General features: G+C 32.4%; 1 protein-coding gene across 1 annotated transcript in view; it reads right to left on the bottom strand.

The window, feature by feature from the left end:
- LOC127720483 (cyclin-dependent kinase 11B-like) overlaps positions 1–16,680 on the bottom strand; it is a 29,371-nt gene that overhangs the window by 5,189 nt on the left and 7,502 nt on the right. Inside the window, exons 4-13 of the mRNA XM_052227069.1 lie at positions 15,585–15,759; positions 14,583–14,716; positions 12,007–12,162; positions 11,409–11,603; positions 9,122–9,205; positions 8,299–8,553; positions 5,278–5,399; positions 4,274–4,379; positions 2,498–2,619; positions 2,096–2,203 (exon numbers count right to left, since the gene is read on the bottom strand). Coding sequence (XP_052083029.1) covers positions 2,096–2,203; positions 2,498–2,619; positions 4,274–4,379; positions 5,278–5,399; positions 8,299–8,553; positions 9,122–9,205; positions 11,409–11,603; positions 12,007–12,162; positions 14,583–14,716; positions 15,585–15,759 — 1,457 coding nt within the window. The remainder of the gene's footprint in view (positions 1–2,095; positions 2,204–2,497; positions 2,620–4,273; positions 4,380–5,277; positions 5,400–8,298; positions 8,554–9,121; positions 9,206–11,408; positions 11,604–12,006; positions 12,163–14,582; positions 14,717–15,584; positions 15,760–16,680) is intronic.

Genomic DNA, 16,680 nt, shown 5'->3' with positions numbered 1-16,680 from the left:
TAACAATAGAACGTGATTAAAACGTTCAGCTGATTTTTGCAGAGTTATCTCCCTGTAGTGTTATGTACCACCTTAAAAGTACTATGGCAAGTAGTACAACTTTTGATTCAAAGATATCTGCATATATGTAAAAATAAAATGCTCCGCTGGGGCGCAGCTTGATACGACGGCAGAGGTCGAACCCTGAACAGTTGGGGCAAGTATGGACACAACATTCAAGCTTGATACAGCACTGAATTTGGATTGTAATTAAATATTTGACACAGCATAAGTTTCTCACACAGAATGAAAGTGGTCTAAGAAATTAAAAATTTTTAATTTACCTATTCAAACCATATCATTATTATTTGCTTTTATATATAAATCAGAAATAACCAATTTAAAATGGAAAATTTTAAAGAAAAAAAAAGGAAAAAAAAATCCCCCCCAATTTTTTGAACCCCCTTATGATTCATCACCCCCAAACTCAATCCCAGCTTTCATTTTGTGGTATTGTACCTTGCAGTACAATTTCAGAGAGATCCATACACTTGAACACAAGCTATTGTCTGGAAACTAGAAAAATGCTTGTTTTTTGGCCCCAAATTCCTAAACGTTTAGGGCAATTACCCCCAAACTCAAACCCAGCTTTCCCTTTGTGATATTGAACCTTGCAGTACAATTTCATAAAGATCCATACACTTACACACAAGTTATAGTCCTGAAACTAGAAAATGCTTGTTTTTTTGCCCTTTTATGGCCCCTAATTACTAAAATTTTGAGGCAATTACCCCAAAAATCAATCCCAGCCTTCCCTTTGTGGTATGGTACCTTGCAGTACAATTTCAGAGAGATCCATACATTTGAACACAAGTTATTGTCTGGAAACTAGAAAAATGCTTATTTTTGGCCCCTTTTTGGCCCCTTATTCCTAAACTTTTATGGCAATTACCCCCAAACTCAATTCCAGCTTACCCTTTGTGATATGAAACCTTGTAGTACAATTTCATAAAGATCCATACACTTACACACAAGTTATTGTCATGAAACTAGAAAAATGCTTGTTTTTTGCCCCTTTTTGGCCCCTAATTCCTAAAAGTTTGAGGCAATTACCCCCAAAATCAATCCCAGCATTCCCTTTGTGATATGGAACCTTGTGGTACAATGTCAGAGAGATCCATACACTTACACACAAGTTATGTCTGGAAGTTACAAAAAAGCTTATTTTTGGCCCCTTTTTGCCCCCTAATTCCTTAACTGTGGGTACCATAACCCCCAAAATCAATCCCCACCTTCATTTTGTGGTATTGAACCTTATGGTAAAATTTCATTGAGATCCATTCACTTAAACTAAAGTTAGAGTGCGAAAACTAATGTGTCTTCGGATGACGACGACGCCATCATACCAATATACGACCACAAAAATTTTTTTGCGGTCGTATAAAAAAGATGTGGTATGATTGCCAATGAGACAAATCTTCACAAGAAACCAAATGGCACAGAAATTAACAACTATAGGTCACTGTACGGCCTTCAACAATGAGCAAAGCCCATACCGCACAGTCAGCTATAAAAGGCCCCGAAATGACAATGTCAAACAATTCAAACGAGAAACTAATGGCTTATTTTATGTACAAGAAGTGAACAAAAAACAAATATGTAACACACAAACAGTCAATTCCACAGTTGGTGGTCAGAAACATTAATTGGCGACAACATTGCACAATTGCAGAACTTTTGACTTTTTCAGGATATTTTAAAACTTTACAAATCTTGCAATAGAAAATATCAATTGAATGACAGTATTGTATTTGATGAGTCATCACTATTAATTTGTGTTTTGATTGTCAAAACATATAAGTGTTCTTGGCTCTGCTCAGCATCATCAGTAAAACTGCATTTGCAAGTGTCAAATCCCCAATTCATGACAGCAACTCATTAAATATAGTATTGTAATTCCAAAATTTAAAATTAGATTTTCAATGACACTATATCAAAAATGAAATGAAAATCATATTATTACAATTAACTTCAATTTAGGTAATAGATGTAAAACTAAGATAAAAAAAAAAACACAAGGGCACTACAACAGGAGATATCTTTTTTTAAAATTTACCTTAATGCCAAGTAAAAGTTCAGGAGCTCTGTACCACAGTGTTACTACAACAGGGGTGTAATGTTTTAATGGTTCTCCATACTCTCTTGCTAATCCAAAATCTCCTATCTGAAAACCAAAATATATCAATATGACATTAATTTAGGGTTAAAATGTTGACAGACTATATCAAAACCTAATGCAGAAAGGTTTAAGCAATAGTGGTTTTCAAACAATCATAACTTCTATTCATAAAAAGATTAATTTACTTAAACATTAAAACTTTAAATTAAACATGATAAAACTGCTTTGCTTAATTTGATGCAATTATATAACTTTATATATTTCAGAGGGTTGTTTAGTCAATTCTATTAAAATTGAACAAACATATCAAACAAATTGATGAAAATATTATTCACTCACTTTTAGTATACCCTTGTGACTCAGTAATAAATTGGATGTTTTTAAATCTCTGTGTATTATCCAGTTGTCATGGAGATGAGCAACACCTAGCAACAACTGCTTCAACAATGTTTTAACTTCACCTGGAAAAAAATTCAAACACTTCAACATAACACATGTATATATGTACAATAACAAAAACCAACAAACTAACTATATTATTTTTTAGGGTACTCTTGATTTAGCTAAAACACATAAGTATTAATGTAGCCTGTTTATAACAAAATAGCTAGTTGACAGTCTTTGAGATATTAAAAAATGTATTACATATATATGATCATGAAAAAACCTTAACTTTCAAAACTTTAGAAATAATTTCCATGGGTAACAATTTTCTGTGAATTGAGAAAAACTTGTGTTTTTATGGCTTTTGTTTCTCATGGTTTTGCCAAGGTCTTCATACCATCCTAGAAGAAATTCGTGTTTCGTTGATAATTTAAATTCATGGTTTACAATAACACTCAAATCCATAAAAGTTGACATACCAGGGAAATAATGAATCCCCAGTATCATGACCCCCATCAGCTATACAATTGTCACATGTAAACCTAATATCATTGATTCTATAATCCATATATACAAATCCTTAAGGAATCTGAGAAGCTGACCCAAGCAACAAAACTTAACACAGATTTTTGAACCAGGCGATTGAGGACAAGGTTACCTGCAGGTAATTATAACCTCTGTCACACGTTTCAATGACATCATCTCCATTATATGGGAATACATGTATGTCGGACACTACTATGGACATTTAAGAATTTACACTGAATAATATGCTTTATAAGATGCATATTTTAGTATAAACATATGTGTATCTTACGATAACGTTCATCTGGTTCGGGCATTTCGAACATCCCTTAAATTTATCTTCCATCGTATATTTTGAACAGATATATCATGTTATGGAGGGGTATTTGCGAAAAATACCAGTCACGGGACTGTTAAATTTCCCGAGCCGCTAGGCGAGGGAAATTCAGTCACAAGACTGGTATTTTTCGCAAATACCCCTCCATATATAACATGATATATCTGTTTAATTACACCGAATAGATTTGGATTGAAACTAATTCATTAACATGTTTATGCATAATTTTGAGGATAAGAGGATATTATCATAGAACCGCGGGAATTATACATGTACTAATATGCGTTAGCTAGCTTTTTTATGTAACGTCATATCTGAAAAATTTTGGCGGGAAAATTCTCGAGAGGGTAAAAAAGGAATATCCAAAAATGGCAAATACAATGGTATTTGAGTCAAATTCACCGGCAGTTGTGAAAAACAGGCAAATTCGTTTGAAATGAGGAAAAAATATTAGAATATGCGAAAAATACACTGGCTATCAACCAATCAAAATCTGGCTTTCTTATATAAGGTGTAATTACTTCTCAAAACATTGTTAAAAACGTAAAACTCCAGTAAAGTATGAGTAATCATAAAACGCATATGTTTCAATATGGCGTCGAGAGAAAACTGAAGAGTTGACACAAGGGAGATAACTGGAGGTATTATCTTATTTACACTAGAAAACTCTACGTATGTATGGGGAAATAGAGGGAAATTGCAAATAGTTAAGGAGGCAGATAAGTGGAAATATTGCAGTGAACATATGTGTATCTTTCTACAATTATTTCATCTCATAATGTACATATACGTTAGTTCAGGTGGTATGTTTATGCAGTCTTATTTGTGTTTTAGTAAACTATTATCAGGTCTATTTTTTAGATACTAACCGACTAAGAAAGGTTGTTTCATAGTCTCCATTAAACTCTTCAGATCATGTTCTACATAGTCCATAACTATATATATCTTGTCCATATTACTACCCACTACAATCTCCTGAAATGACATAAAAAAATTCTGAATTTATAAGAGTAAAATTAACCAAAGGCTAAACAGATCTTTTCATAATTATATACAGGCATGCTAATTATCTGCTATGGACAGGGCAGTGCTGTATTTTTCTGATGACAATCTGACTGACTACAAATAAATCCTGATATAAATTTTTTTATTGTTCTGTTACTCAAAAATTAAACCAGATGATTTGACTATAAAAGTTAATGACTAATTAAAGGTTACTTTTTGACCAAAAGAAGATGTTTCCCAGATTTCTATCTACTGCTATCTAAGATTACAAAGAGAAGTAATTTTACAAAGAATGATTCAATCCTCAAAAAGCTTTTGAAATGCAAAAAGCAAACCAACTAATTTTCAAAGAAATTACTTATTTGGTGACTTTCACTATTAAATTCAATAAGAATAATATAAATAGTCACAAGTCTGTCAAACTTGGATATTTTTTAATATGATTACAATGCAGCAACATAAGAAAATAGTGAGAGTATATCACAATTACGTAAGCTAGAGAGAACTAAACCCAAAAACAAATATCAGCAAATTAAGTCTTGAATTCCCAGAAAAATAAACGTTTTTAAATAATTCTAAATTCCAGAAAAATTAAAGCAACCCCAAAAATTATTTATTAATTCCTGATTAGTGTAAATCCTAAATTCTTGCAAAATAATGGTCCAATACTGTTGTCCATAAAATAGTTTATCCTCCATTTTATTTTATGTTGCAATTTTGTCATTCTTTCCATTTGTAATTAATGATTGGAAAAGTGTGCATGTGTTTGTACAGGCTAGAAAAAATATATTTCAAAGATTGCCTACTGGTATTAACTGTTGATCATTCTTCAATCCCCTTTCTAAATCTTACGTTTACTATTACTTACCCTGACAGTAACTATGTTTACATGTTGAGCCTTCAGTAGTGTGTTTATTTCTCTCAGTGATGTGATTGGAAAACCCTCCTTTTCTTTCTCCATCTTTAATCTCTTCAAGGCAACAATGTCATCTGTAACAGATCAAACAAGTAAAACTGTGAGCTACTGCTCACTGATGATACCCCCGCCGAAATATTTCGGTTAAAAGGAAGTTGTTGAGTGATGAATCTGAAAACGCATCACACGGCATAGCTGACTTATATAAACCCTGAAACCAAATTTCAGAAATCCTTGTCAAATAGTTCCTGAGAAAAATGTGACGAAAATTTTCAACTTGGCAATCATGTGTAAAATAATACAAGTGTTTGGTAAACAGGAAGTTGTTGAGTGATGAATCTGAAAACGCATCACACGGCATAGCTGACTTATATAAACCCTGAAACCAAATTTCAGAAATCCTTGTCAAGTAGTTCCTGAGAAAAATGCTACGAAAATATTTATGGGAAGGACGGACTAACGGACTGATGGATGGACTGACGGAAGGACAGACAGAGGTAAAACATTATACCCCCCTTTTTTAAAGCGGGGGTATAAATATCTTTAAATATTACAAAATAATTTAATCAGGAAAAATGAATTAAGTGTTTTGGCTACTCATTTAAGCAGGGTCTGACACTTACGGTTGTCCGATTGCCCGGGGCAAGTTAATGCCATATTCGGACAAGTAAAAACATCATCTTGGTTGTCCGATCAGGCAAGTGAAAAAAAAAAGTGTTATATGATTAAAATTTCACAAAATCAATAGTGTCTGTTGTTTTGTCCATAGATTACTCAGTGATAACACCGCACGGTCAAGTAAAGTGGTCTTAACCCCCCTTCAATGCGTTTATTTGGTCATTTGTTCACACTGAATTCCCCATTTTACCAAAAATAGATCATGTTTAAAAATATTGGCCAATCAGGCGGCCGTTGCTTCGTCATTATCATTATTAATCGGGACACCACTCTGGCTTTTCAGACGCACATGTTATTCCCACGGACCAATGGAAAGTGGAGGTCTATTTTCGTTGTTCAAATTTTAGAATTTGACATCGGATGTGTATTTCCCTAAGATGGAAAAATGTAAAAGCTTGAAAGCGAAAATGTAATTAAACTTTAATAAATTTGTCAGTTGTTGTCAGTTTATCAAGAAGGGTTTTTTGAAATGGCATTTCTTAGATAAATTATTATGAAATAAGTATCTCTATGTAAATGATCCAATTCCCGTATATTGTCGATCTTTTCCCTCCCTCCTTCTTGACTTCATGATAAATGTGGTTTAAAACATTAACAATAAAAACTTGCAGTTGTACACTACTACTCCTAGTACTCCATTTATGTGTATAATTTTGAAATGACTCAGAAAACTGAATGATAGTTTGATCTAAAAATTAACTCAGTGACTAATTGTGTCAATCATAAGATTACTCCAAATGTTATTATATTTGAAAATGTATGGTTCATTAAATTGTTTCAAAGTTTAAATTATATTCTCGATTCAACTTAATTAAAAAATCAGTTCATGACACATCATGCATGGCATTGACAAAGTCTTAGTCTTCTTGAGTTGAAATTCTGGTAAGTAGACAGCTGGGATTCTGGAAATATTATTGACTTCTCAATTCATCATGATCAATATTCATACTCCATAATCAATTTACATCCCATATACATGAAAACTAGTATATTTTATCTGCATGTACTACATTACAACCACAAAAATAGCATGTAAAAGTTTGGGCATGTAGATTTCACTTTCGAACAAGTAAAAGTAATAGGGCACTTGCTCAACTGGATAAGTTGGTATAAAAGTTAATGTCAAACCCTGATTTAAGGTCTTTTTTATCACACAGCCTCACATGCATTTACCTCTCAAAGAATGTTTCAGTTTCGAATCTGAATTACAGGCAGGGATCCTGAAATGTTCAAAAAGGGGGGTGTATTCTAGATGGTTCTACCTGGACAAAGAGTGTATCAGCCTAGTTTTCATCCATCAAAACCGAATGAGGAGAAAAAGATATGTTTTACCTTTATTTATCATTGCAGCAATTAGCCTAACAAGATGTGGTCAATTTTAAAATGAGATAGGAAGACACTTTCAATTTTGTTAGCACAAGTTTTAATGGTAAACTTGAAACTCACACTGATATGAGATTTATATATATTTCTCAGACTTAGCTGATTACTTCAAAATGAAAATGGTTATTGCCCCTAAAATAGGTACACGAGAAGGTAAGCATAATCTTACATCTTTCGTATTTTGCTAAATTGACAACAACACTTAATTTATCGTATCTAAAAAAAAATTGTATAAAGGTTGCATTTGCCTTTTAAGAGAACCTAATATTGTTTCTAGTTTTTCTATTTCAATTTTCTTTCCTTTGTGTTAATTGTAGCATATATTATATTCCATCGTAAAGTGGTTTATTTTTGTTGGAATCTAAATTTTGTGATTTCAAGGACAAACCCACTTGTCCGTTTTTTTTCCTAGTCCCTGCTTCATATCTTCCTTGAAAATCAAATTTACATGAGGGAATATTTTCATTATTTTATCTTAAAATTAGTGAAATTAAGCCACATAGAAATGTTTTTCTACTTTACAAAATATCTTTATTGTCTACATGATTACATCTACATGTATGAACTAAAAAATTTCCCTGTAAACAGCTGTTTTCAGTTTCCACTTATTAGATAGATTTTAATAGTGTTTTTAAAGATGGACACAATAATAGAGGAGATGCAAAAAGGGACTTGGCTTTAAAAATAGAAGTATTAAGTAATGGGCAAAGTGCAAAGTCTTTACTCTTATCATCTTATATAATCTTTACCTGTGTTGTTTGTAAATTTCTTTTCAAATCAGACCATGATATCATTTACTACCTATCTCCTTCATATTTTCCTTTTAAAAACAGAAGGTCAACTGGTACCCTTTATTACCTTCCTTCATATTTTCCTTTTAAAAACAGAAGGTCAACTGGTACCCTTTATTACCTGTCTTTTTATCCTTAGCTCTATATACAACACCATATGCTCCTTCTTCAATCCTATTAAGACACTGGAACTCCTCTACATTCCTACAGCCTTGTATTGCTGGGTAGTATGGAGGTAGGTCAGGCAATAATTCTACAGGCGAGTCTGGTGGAGTGGCTTCTAAATAATACTGGGCATCTTCCTGGTCACTCATGTGGACTGAGTGTGTTTCACTCTCAATATCTGAATGGTCATCAAACTTTGATTTTACTTTTTCTGAAGAAAAAAAATCGTGTATTAATAAGACTTCTGACAAAGCAGACCGTGAAAAAACTTTAATGAGTTAATATCCCTAATATGCCTCAACCTAGAAATAGAAATAAAAAACCTGTATGCATTGATATTGGACATGATGCTATTTTTAGGAATTGACTAAGCTTAACCATTTGTCCTATTCTGTATAGCAGAAGACTGTACAATTAAGATGTTAAATTTTTTGGAGTTATAAAATGTTTGTAAAGAACTGAATTTCAAGAGAATTAAACTGTGTGAATACAGGGACTTTTCACTTGCTGAAGAAGCATCATATGGGGCCCTTCTATGCTTCCCACTTTGTGAAAAATTTAATCACACTTCGTACCCTGAAATTTTAACCACATGTGTGAAAAAGTCTCAGCTTCGAATCGAGCCATCATACATATATCCAAGTTAACAATATGGACAGAGGAAAAGAAGAAAAGAATACCAGTGTCGCCTAACTGAAATGAATTGCGTATATTGACAAAAATATGAGAATGATTTTATTGACAAATTTTTTCAAAGTTGTTGATATTTATATACCTACCTAAATGAGGTACTTCTTCTTCTTCCTTCTCACTATGTTTACTAGCCTCACTTTCACTTTCGCTTTCACTATCACTGTCACTTTCTGTAAAAAAGAAAAAAAAAACATTTAAAATCATTATAAATCATTGATTACTCCTAATAAGATATTTTATTTTATAACAAACTAAACCATATATCCAAATTACAAAAAGTCCAGAAGAAACAACTAACAATGCTGCGGCTTGCTATGATGTATATCAAAATTTTTTGCATATTGAAGACCAGGCGCCATCTAAATATCCATGGAGATGACCTCCATAGACTACTGATGGTCATATAACCTGATATACATTTACACATAGAAATAGATATAAATAGATAACAGCCATGTGCAATCAGATTGTTCTAAGTTTGTTGGATTACATGTTACATGTTAAAAATATATTTCTCTAATTTTTGTGCTATTTTCACATTTCTTGATCGGTGTAAGAAAAATATTTCTCCTCAATAGTGAAATATCTGTTCTCGGCAAATGATTGGTCGAAATTTAATTATGACATAAAAAAAAAGGCGACAATGCCTGATGACGTCACATATAAGGCTAACTTAAGTTAGAGAACGGAAATGAAAAATTCAGCAATTTTTCCATTTGTAAAGGGGCAACTCTAGAACGGTTAAAGTGACGCCACTAAAATTCAAACTTGATCTGTGTTTTGTGGTAATAAGCATTGTGTATAAGTTTCATAACATTTGGTTGAGGCAAACTAAAGTTAGAGAACAGAAACCAACTTTGGGACGTACATACAGACGGACAAAGGTAAAACTTAATGCCCTCTCCGCTACGGCGGGGGCATAAATATAATCTCTAAATACATTAAAAAATCAAATATCTAAATACATTAAAAAATTCCTAAAGGTTCCGCGGAACCCAGTGTCTCGCCTACTTTTTCTGTTAATCGCAGGCTCAACAAAAATGAGGAAGTAAATCAATAAAAATATTCCTCTTGATACTATCTTTTGATTGTAAGAAGCTTCTGTCCAAGTTTGGTAAAAATCCAGGATAGTTTATGAATCTAATAAATGTTTGAAAACTTTAACTGCAGACTGAATGTAATGTTAACTGGAAGAAAACAAAATTTCCTTCTAGATACTAGCATTTGATCATAAACAAGCTTCTGTCCAAGTTTGGTACAAATCCAAAATAGTATAAGAAAGTTATTAAAATTTTAAAAACTTTAACCACAGAGTGAATGTGTTGTTTCCTGGCAGAAAATCTAAGTCCATTTAAAAGTAAAATACGGAAAAAATGGATTTATTTTTTTACAAAATTTCCTTCTAGATACTAGCTTTTGATCATAAACAAGCTTCTGTCCAAGTTTGGTACAAATCCAAAATAGTATAAAATAGTATAAGAAAGTTATTAAAATTTTAAAAACTTTAACCACAGAGTGAATGTGTTGTTTCCTGGCAGAAAATCTAAGTCCATTTAAAAGTAAAATAAGGAAAAAATGGATTTATTTTTCTACAAAATTTACTTCTGGATACTATCTTATGATCATAAACATGCTTCTGTCCAAGTTTGGTAGAAATCCAGGATAGTTTAAGAAAGTTATTAAAATTTCAAAAACTTTAACCACAGAGTGAATATTTGTGGACGCCGCCGACGACAACGACGACGACGCCGCTGACGCCGACGGAATGTAGGATCGCTATGTCTCGCTTTTTTGACTAAAGTCGAAGGCTCGACAAAAATCAAATATCTAAATACAGTTAAACCTTTAATCTCTTTAACACATTAAAAAATATAATCTCTAAACACATTAAAAAATATTGTCTTTCAAAACTGCATTATTAACAGTTGTTGGTGAAACATGTTTTTCTTTTGAGGATGATAATTATAAGCTGCTATGGAAAAGACAAAGTATTTTGCAACACAGGTAATTATATAAATCAAAATTTACAGAACGTGTTCAATTCATGCAAATACAGAATTTTTATTGGCTGCAAGATGAATCTCCCCATTCTGTCCTACAATTTCAACTTATGCCAACCACTGTGTACTGTGGATTCATTTATTTTCGTGGCTACCAATTTTCATGGGTATTTAAAATCGTGGTTTTGCCAAAGAAAATGCATTTTTTTTACTACATTGATTTTTTAAATTTTTGCTTCACCTATACCCACAAAAAAAAATAGTATCCAATGAATAATTATGAATCCATAATACATGTTTATTTTGAAAGTCTAAGAATTGAAACCTAAATCTGTCTTCTATTCTGAATTTCCTTTATAAAAGAAACATTTACCTGATTCAGAATCTGACTCTGAGTCTGAATCTGTTTCTTCTTCTGATTCCTCTTCAGTTCCTCCTTCTTCCTCTTCCTCCTCTTCTACTTCTTCTTCAGCAGGCTCTTTCTTCTCAGGTTTTGATGGAAAATCTGTCTGTTTCTTAGGAGATTCTTCTTCTAGGACTTCTCTCTTTTCTGGTTGCCTTCTGCTTTCTGCAAAAAAAAACCCAAAAAAACTTATAAACAACTTGTAGCTGAATGAAATTTTTTACAAAATGTTGACACAACCTCCTAACACGGGAAACAGTAAGGTAATCTCGACTTCGTCTAGTCGATACAAAAAATTATGTTCAATGCTAAGGTATGGTAAAATATGAACTTTGTCCTGTATTCATTATTGAAATTGCCTTAATGAAAAGGACTCTTATATGCAATTTAAATTGTGAATTACTTCTCATTGATCACAACCTTTCTTTGACAAAAGTTATACATGGGAAATTTCATATTTTCTGTAACCAAATCAAGTCAAGCTCCAAATCGTCCAAACTCTAGAAAAGTTGTGAATTAATTATTTCCTTAAATACAATTTTTATCTCAATCCCATACTGTCAGTTACCTTTCTGTTGAGACATTTGAGGTGACTTATGTTTATGACGACTTCTTTCTTCCCTCCCTCTATCATCTCTCCGATTTGGGTCTCTACTTCTACTTCTATGTTGACTCGATAATTTGTCTGATTTCCTTTCATTTCTGTCTTTATCTGAACGATAAGCTACAATAAAGAAAATATATAAGTAACAAGGACCATAACTCTGCACAAAATCATCAGACCAGAACAAAATTCGAACTTGATGTGTAACTTGTCATGATAATACAATGCACCAAATATCAAATCAATATCTTCAAGCACGAAGAAAAAATGTGTGGAAAACTGATTAGACAGACTGATAGACGGACGGAGTGCACTTCGACTTCGTCAGTAGGGGACTACTAAAAAACAAAACAAGAATGCATGTGTTGTTGTGTTCACATTACTCAGCATATGGCCATTCATAATTTCAAAGTAAGGGAAAACAGGAATTAGGTATTTGACAGATCCAATAATTCCTCACAAGTTACAACTCAAGCTACTGACAAAAATGTAGTTTTTCTGTTTCTGAGAAAAGTGTAACAATAATATATGTTAGTTGAACAGTATGATGGACAATGTGATTGCAATATCGTCCACACTACGAGTGTGGGATATAATTAATAAAAAAAGAATGTTTCCGAGGACACAAATACCCCAGCCCAAGCTTTGCAATCTTCCAAGTTAAAAAGGGGCATAACTCTAGAACATTAAATGACTCACTGTCCAAATTCAATTTTGTCTGCATGTTGTGGTTTCTAGCATTATGTATGAGTTTCATAAAATTTGGATGAGGAAAATATAAGAAAGAGTGCGGACACAAAATGGGACAGACTGACGGATGGTCAAGGGTACACTTAATGCCCCTGTTGCCTACAGCGGGGAAATAATAAAAGATGTAAATTACTAAACAAAGGAATTATTTTATAGGGAGGAAACAGGTATTAAAGTTCTTGTAATTTCTTGAATTTTATGATTTTGTGCTCTTCCTGGAAAATGTAAGCAGTGATCGGGAAAGACGTGCGCCATGCGCCAATTGCGCTTATCGACCAGAAATGGTGCATACAGCAACAAATGTAAGCGCCCACGTGGCGCACAATATTTTTCACTTTGTTTTGAAACGTTTAGATATAGTCAAATGGATTTCCGATCGTGTTTCGTGTCGCCATGTGTGTGTACACAACTGTGTAGTGTTCCCTCCAATCATAGCTATATATAGGAGCACCTATATTTTTTGGGGACTCTCGGGTGTTTTCCTATGGTAATAATAGCAACATGCGGTATAACTGATTACCTAAAAAACGTAATTAACCATCATTCATGATATAAATTTTTATAAACAACTTTAAATTTCTGAAATTTGGCTAGTACAGACGAGAATTTTTCTCTTATTATAATCTTTTAAGTAAGCTTGCTATTATTTCTGTTATTGTATATTCATTGAAATTGAAATTACAAAATCGCAATGAACAATATCCATGATATCAATTAGAATCATACAGGTTACTACCACTACCTCTTTGCTGAAATATACACTTTCTTTTACTTTTTTTTTTTTTATTGTAAACGAATGGCCCACTCATTTGACAACATGGCCCATTAACTCTAAATATGGCCCATTGAATTTATTTTTGGGTGGCCCTGGGCCCATAGAGAAAAAATCCTTCCAGATCACTGTGTAAGCATCAGATTAGCATGGTCACATCATAAATGAATTCCTGCATCTTTTACAATGAATTTGGACTTCCCTTTCCCCAAAGTGTAATGTTGACAGCCAAAAACTAAGTCCATTTATCAATTAAATACAGAAAAAAATCAGTCTATTTTCATCAAATGCTATTTCTTGATCTTGGAGAATCTTCTGTCCAACATTTATAAGATTCAATTAAGGTTTAATAAAAAAATTGATGTCTAAAAAAATGAATCCCAGACTATATGTAAATATTTTAAAAAATCTAATTCCAGACTTTATGTAAATGTTTAAAAAAAATTAATCCCAGACTGTATGTAAATGTTTAAAAAAATCTAATTCCAGACTTTATGTAAATGTTACCAGCAAAAAAGACTAAATCCTTTTATCAGTAAAATAAAAATTTAACCACAGACTGAACCTGTAATGTAGGGTCACTTTGTCTGGCTTTCACCTCAAAATGTCAGCATGGTCACAGGCTTGACAAAAAAGATAACAAAAATGAATTTTAAAGAACAACTACATATACTCTGAAAAAATGTTACTTCTCTATAATCTAAAACAAAAAAGAGAAGCTACGACCAAATTAGTTCTATAACTAACATTTCTCCATTGGAAAAAATCATTGTTAAATCTATCCACTTCAATAAAACATGGCTTTTAATAGTTTAAACAATTCCTTTTTACTTGTCTTACAGCCAGTCAAATGACAGAAAATTAAGTATACTGGCAAAATTATTCACACTCTTGATGATTAGACATGTAAAATAATAATGATCTTTTAAAAAATTCTGAGAAAACACAAGAATACAAACACTTTAATCTGAAAATGAATAGCACCAAAATTAAATATTAGGTTTTTTCTTTCTCATACCTTCTAATCTAGCCTGTGCCTCTCTGTATTTTTCTTCTTCTCTTTTCTTTCTTCTTTCCATTTCTTTCCTCTCTCTATCTTCTCTCAGTCTTTTGTCTCTTTCTCGTTCCCTTTCTATTTTTTCTAATCTCTCCCTGGAAAATACAATATTTAAAAATCAAACCAAGAACACAAATAAACCAAAAATGATATCTGATGTGTACTTCCAGTAAACAATATCCCCCCTTCCCAAGTTATAGTTTTATCTTTTGTGTCATGGTATTGTTGATTTTCCTCAACTAATGTTTTATTATCCTTTCGGTGTCTTCTGCTTCTTCTTTTTTTGTATCCATCAACATAACCATTTTTAGCAGGCATTCCAACTTTACCATAACGTTCCATGAACAGCCTAGATAATTTTGTGCCAAATGGTCGTAATTTGCTTGCATCTTTTATGGAAAAGCTTGGGTTTTAAAGCCCTTTGGGCAAAACAAAAGATAAGGTCAAAATTGATATTTGTTACTCCTTCACTAATACAATTATCCAGTTATCAAAAGAATGAACAACACTTTAACAGTGGTTGTGCAACAAGAAAAATTGTCAGAAAGTGAGGTTATACTGATAAGTTGAGATGTAGTAGTATAAAAAAAATATCGCCTCAATGTGTTGGTCTAGTGATAAACAAGATTTACAGTTTTTTTTCAAATCCTAGACATGCTAGATGACAAAAATCCTGAAAATATATGAAAGATAACTAACCTACTGTACATCAATTCTATCATTGTGTCTTAAAATAAATTTTAAAAATACATGTGAAACGTCAGTTTGCAAAAAATTCCACTCAAACGGCCATCTTAAACTTGCATTGAGGTGAGAGATTTTGCTCTGTGTTGGAGTCCTCACTGTGACTCTAGAAATGAGAAAACAGCAATAAAAGCGCTGTACCTTTGCTTTTCATGTTTTTTTACTAAATTTTTTGTCATTGATGGATACCCCATATCCTTACTTTTCTATTTTACAAACCTTTCTTTGATAGATCTTAGCCTTTTTTCTTCTTCACTTTGCATGGTCTGTTTATCTCTAAATCTTCTTTCTCTTTCCTTGATTTTATCCTGATAAGAGTCTCTCTTGCTGACAACATGTTTGTCTCTTGCATATTGTGGTCTTTCTGCTGTGGATTTCAGTGAGACAGAGGACCCTGGAAGGAGAGTTTCTTTAGTTTTAATTTGAAGGCCATACTCACATTGAAGAATCTATAATATAGTTTTTTAAAGAGTTAATGTTGCTTTTGCCAGACTTTTCTGACAAATGTCTGAGCTAAAATTTGATTTTGTTAATGTCCAAGTTGTATTTCCAAAAAGCGTTCTCCCCATATTAAAAAATTTCATCAACAAAAACTTATCTGAGAGAATGCTGATTTGGATTGATTGATTGATTGATTGGTGTTTAATGCCACTTTCAGCACTATTGTGCTATTTCGTGTTGGTAAGTTTTTATTAGTGGAGGAAGCCGGAGTTCCCAGAGAGAACCACTGACCTTCCTGTTGATTTGGAATGTAAAGTACTATAATATTGCTTATTTTTTTAAAAGATGCATACAGCTGAGTAACATTTTCATTTAACATACTTAATCTGATATAAGTCTATACAAATAGTTTATTTATCTCTGTTCTTTTCTTCTATCTCCACTGTTTACTAGTATTTAGAAAGGAAAGTCATAACTCCACAAAGTCTCTAACTGTACCATGTGTCCTGTGTGGTACACATATTTGGCTTCTGAATATTCAACATAAGGGAGAGAATTTGCATGTACAACCTTTATCTCGTCTATATCAACGTCCAGTAGCTGATTGGAGCACAATTTTAACTGTTGTTAAAATTTTATAAAGTTAAATATAAAAAGTAAAACTTTTGTACAATCTAAAAGCTAACTAACTACAGATAAATACATATATATGAACATCTCTGAGCACCTCTCTCATCATTTCGAGTTAATTAAAAATTTTCTGCCATAGTGTAAGCTAAAACAGTCTCCTTGATGTCATTTCTATATTTTCCAAGATTTTAAATATTATGGAAGCAGGTTTTTTTTCACAAGAATATGAACTTCTAATACATAA

Source organism: Mytilus californianus, unplaced genomic scaffold (genome assembly GCF_021869535.1).
Source record: "Mytilus californianus isolate M0D057914Y unplaced genomic scaffold, xbMytCali1.0.p SCAF_11, whole genome shotgun sequence".
Lineage (NCBI taxonomy): Eukaryota > Metazoa > Mollusca > Bivalvia > Mytilida > Mytilidae > Mytilus > Mytilus californianus.
The sequence above is the reverse complement of the archived record's forward strand: the minus strand, read 5'-3'. Positions and strand labels throughout refer to the sequence as shown.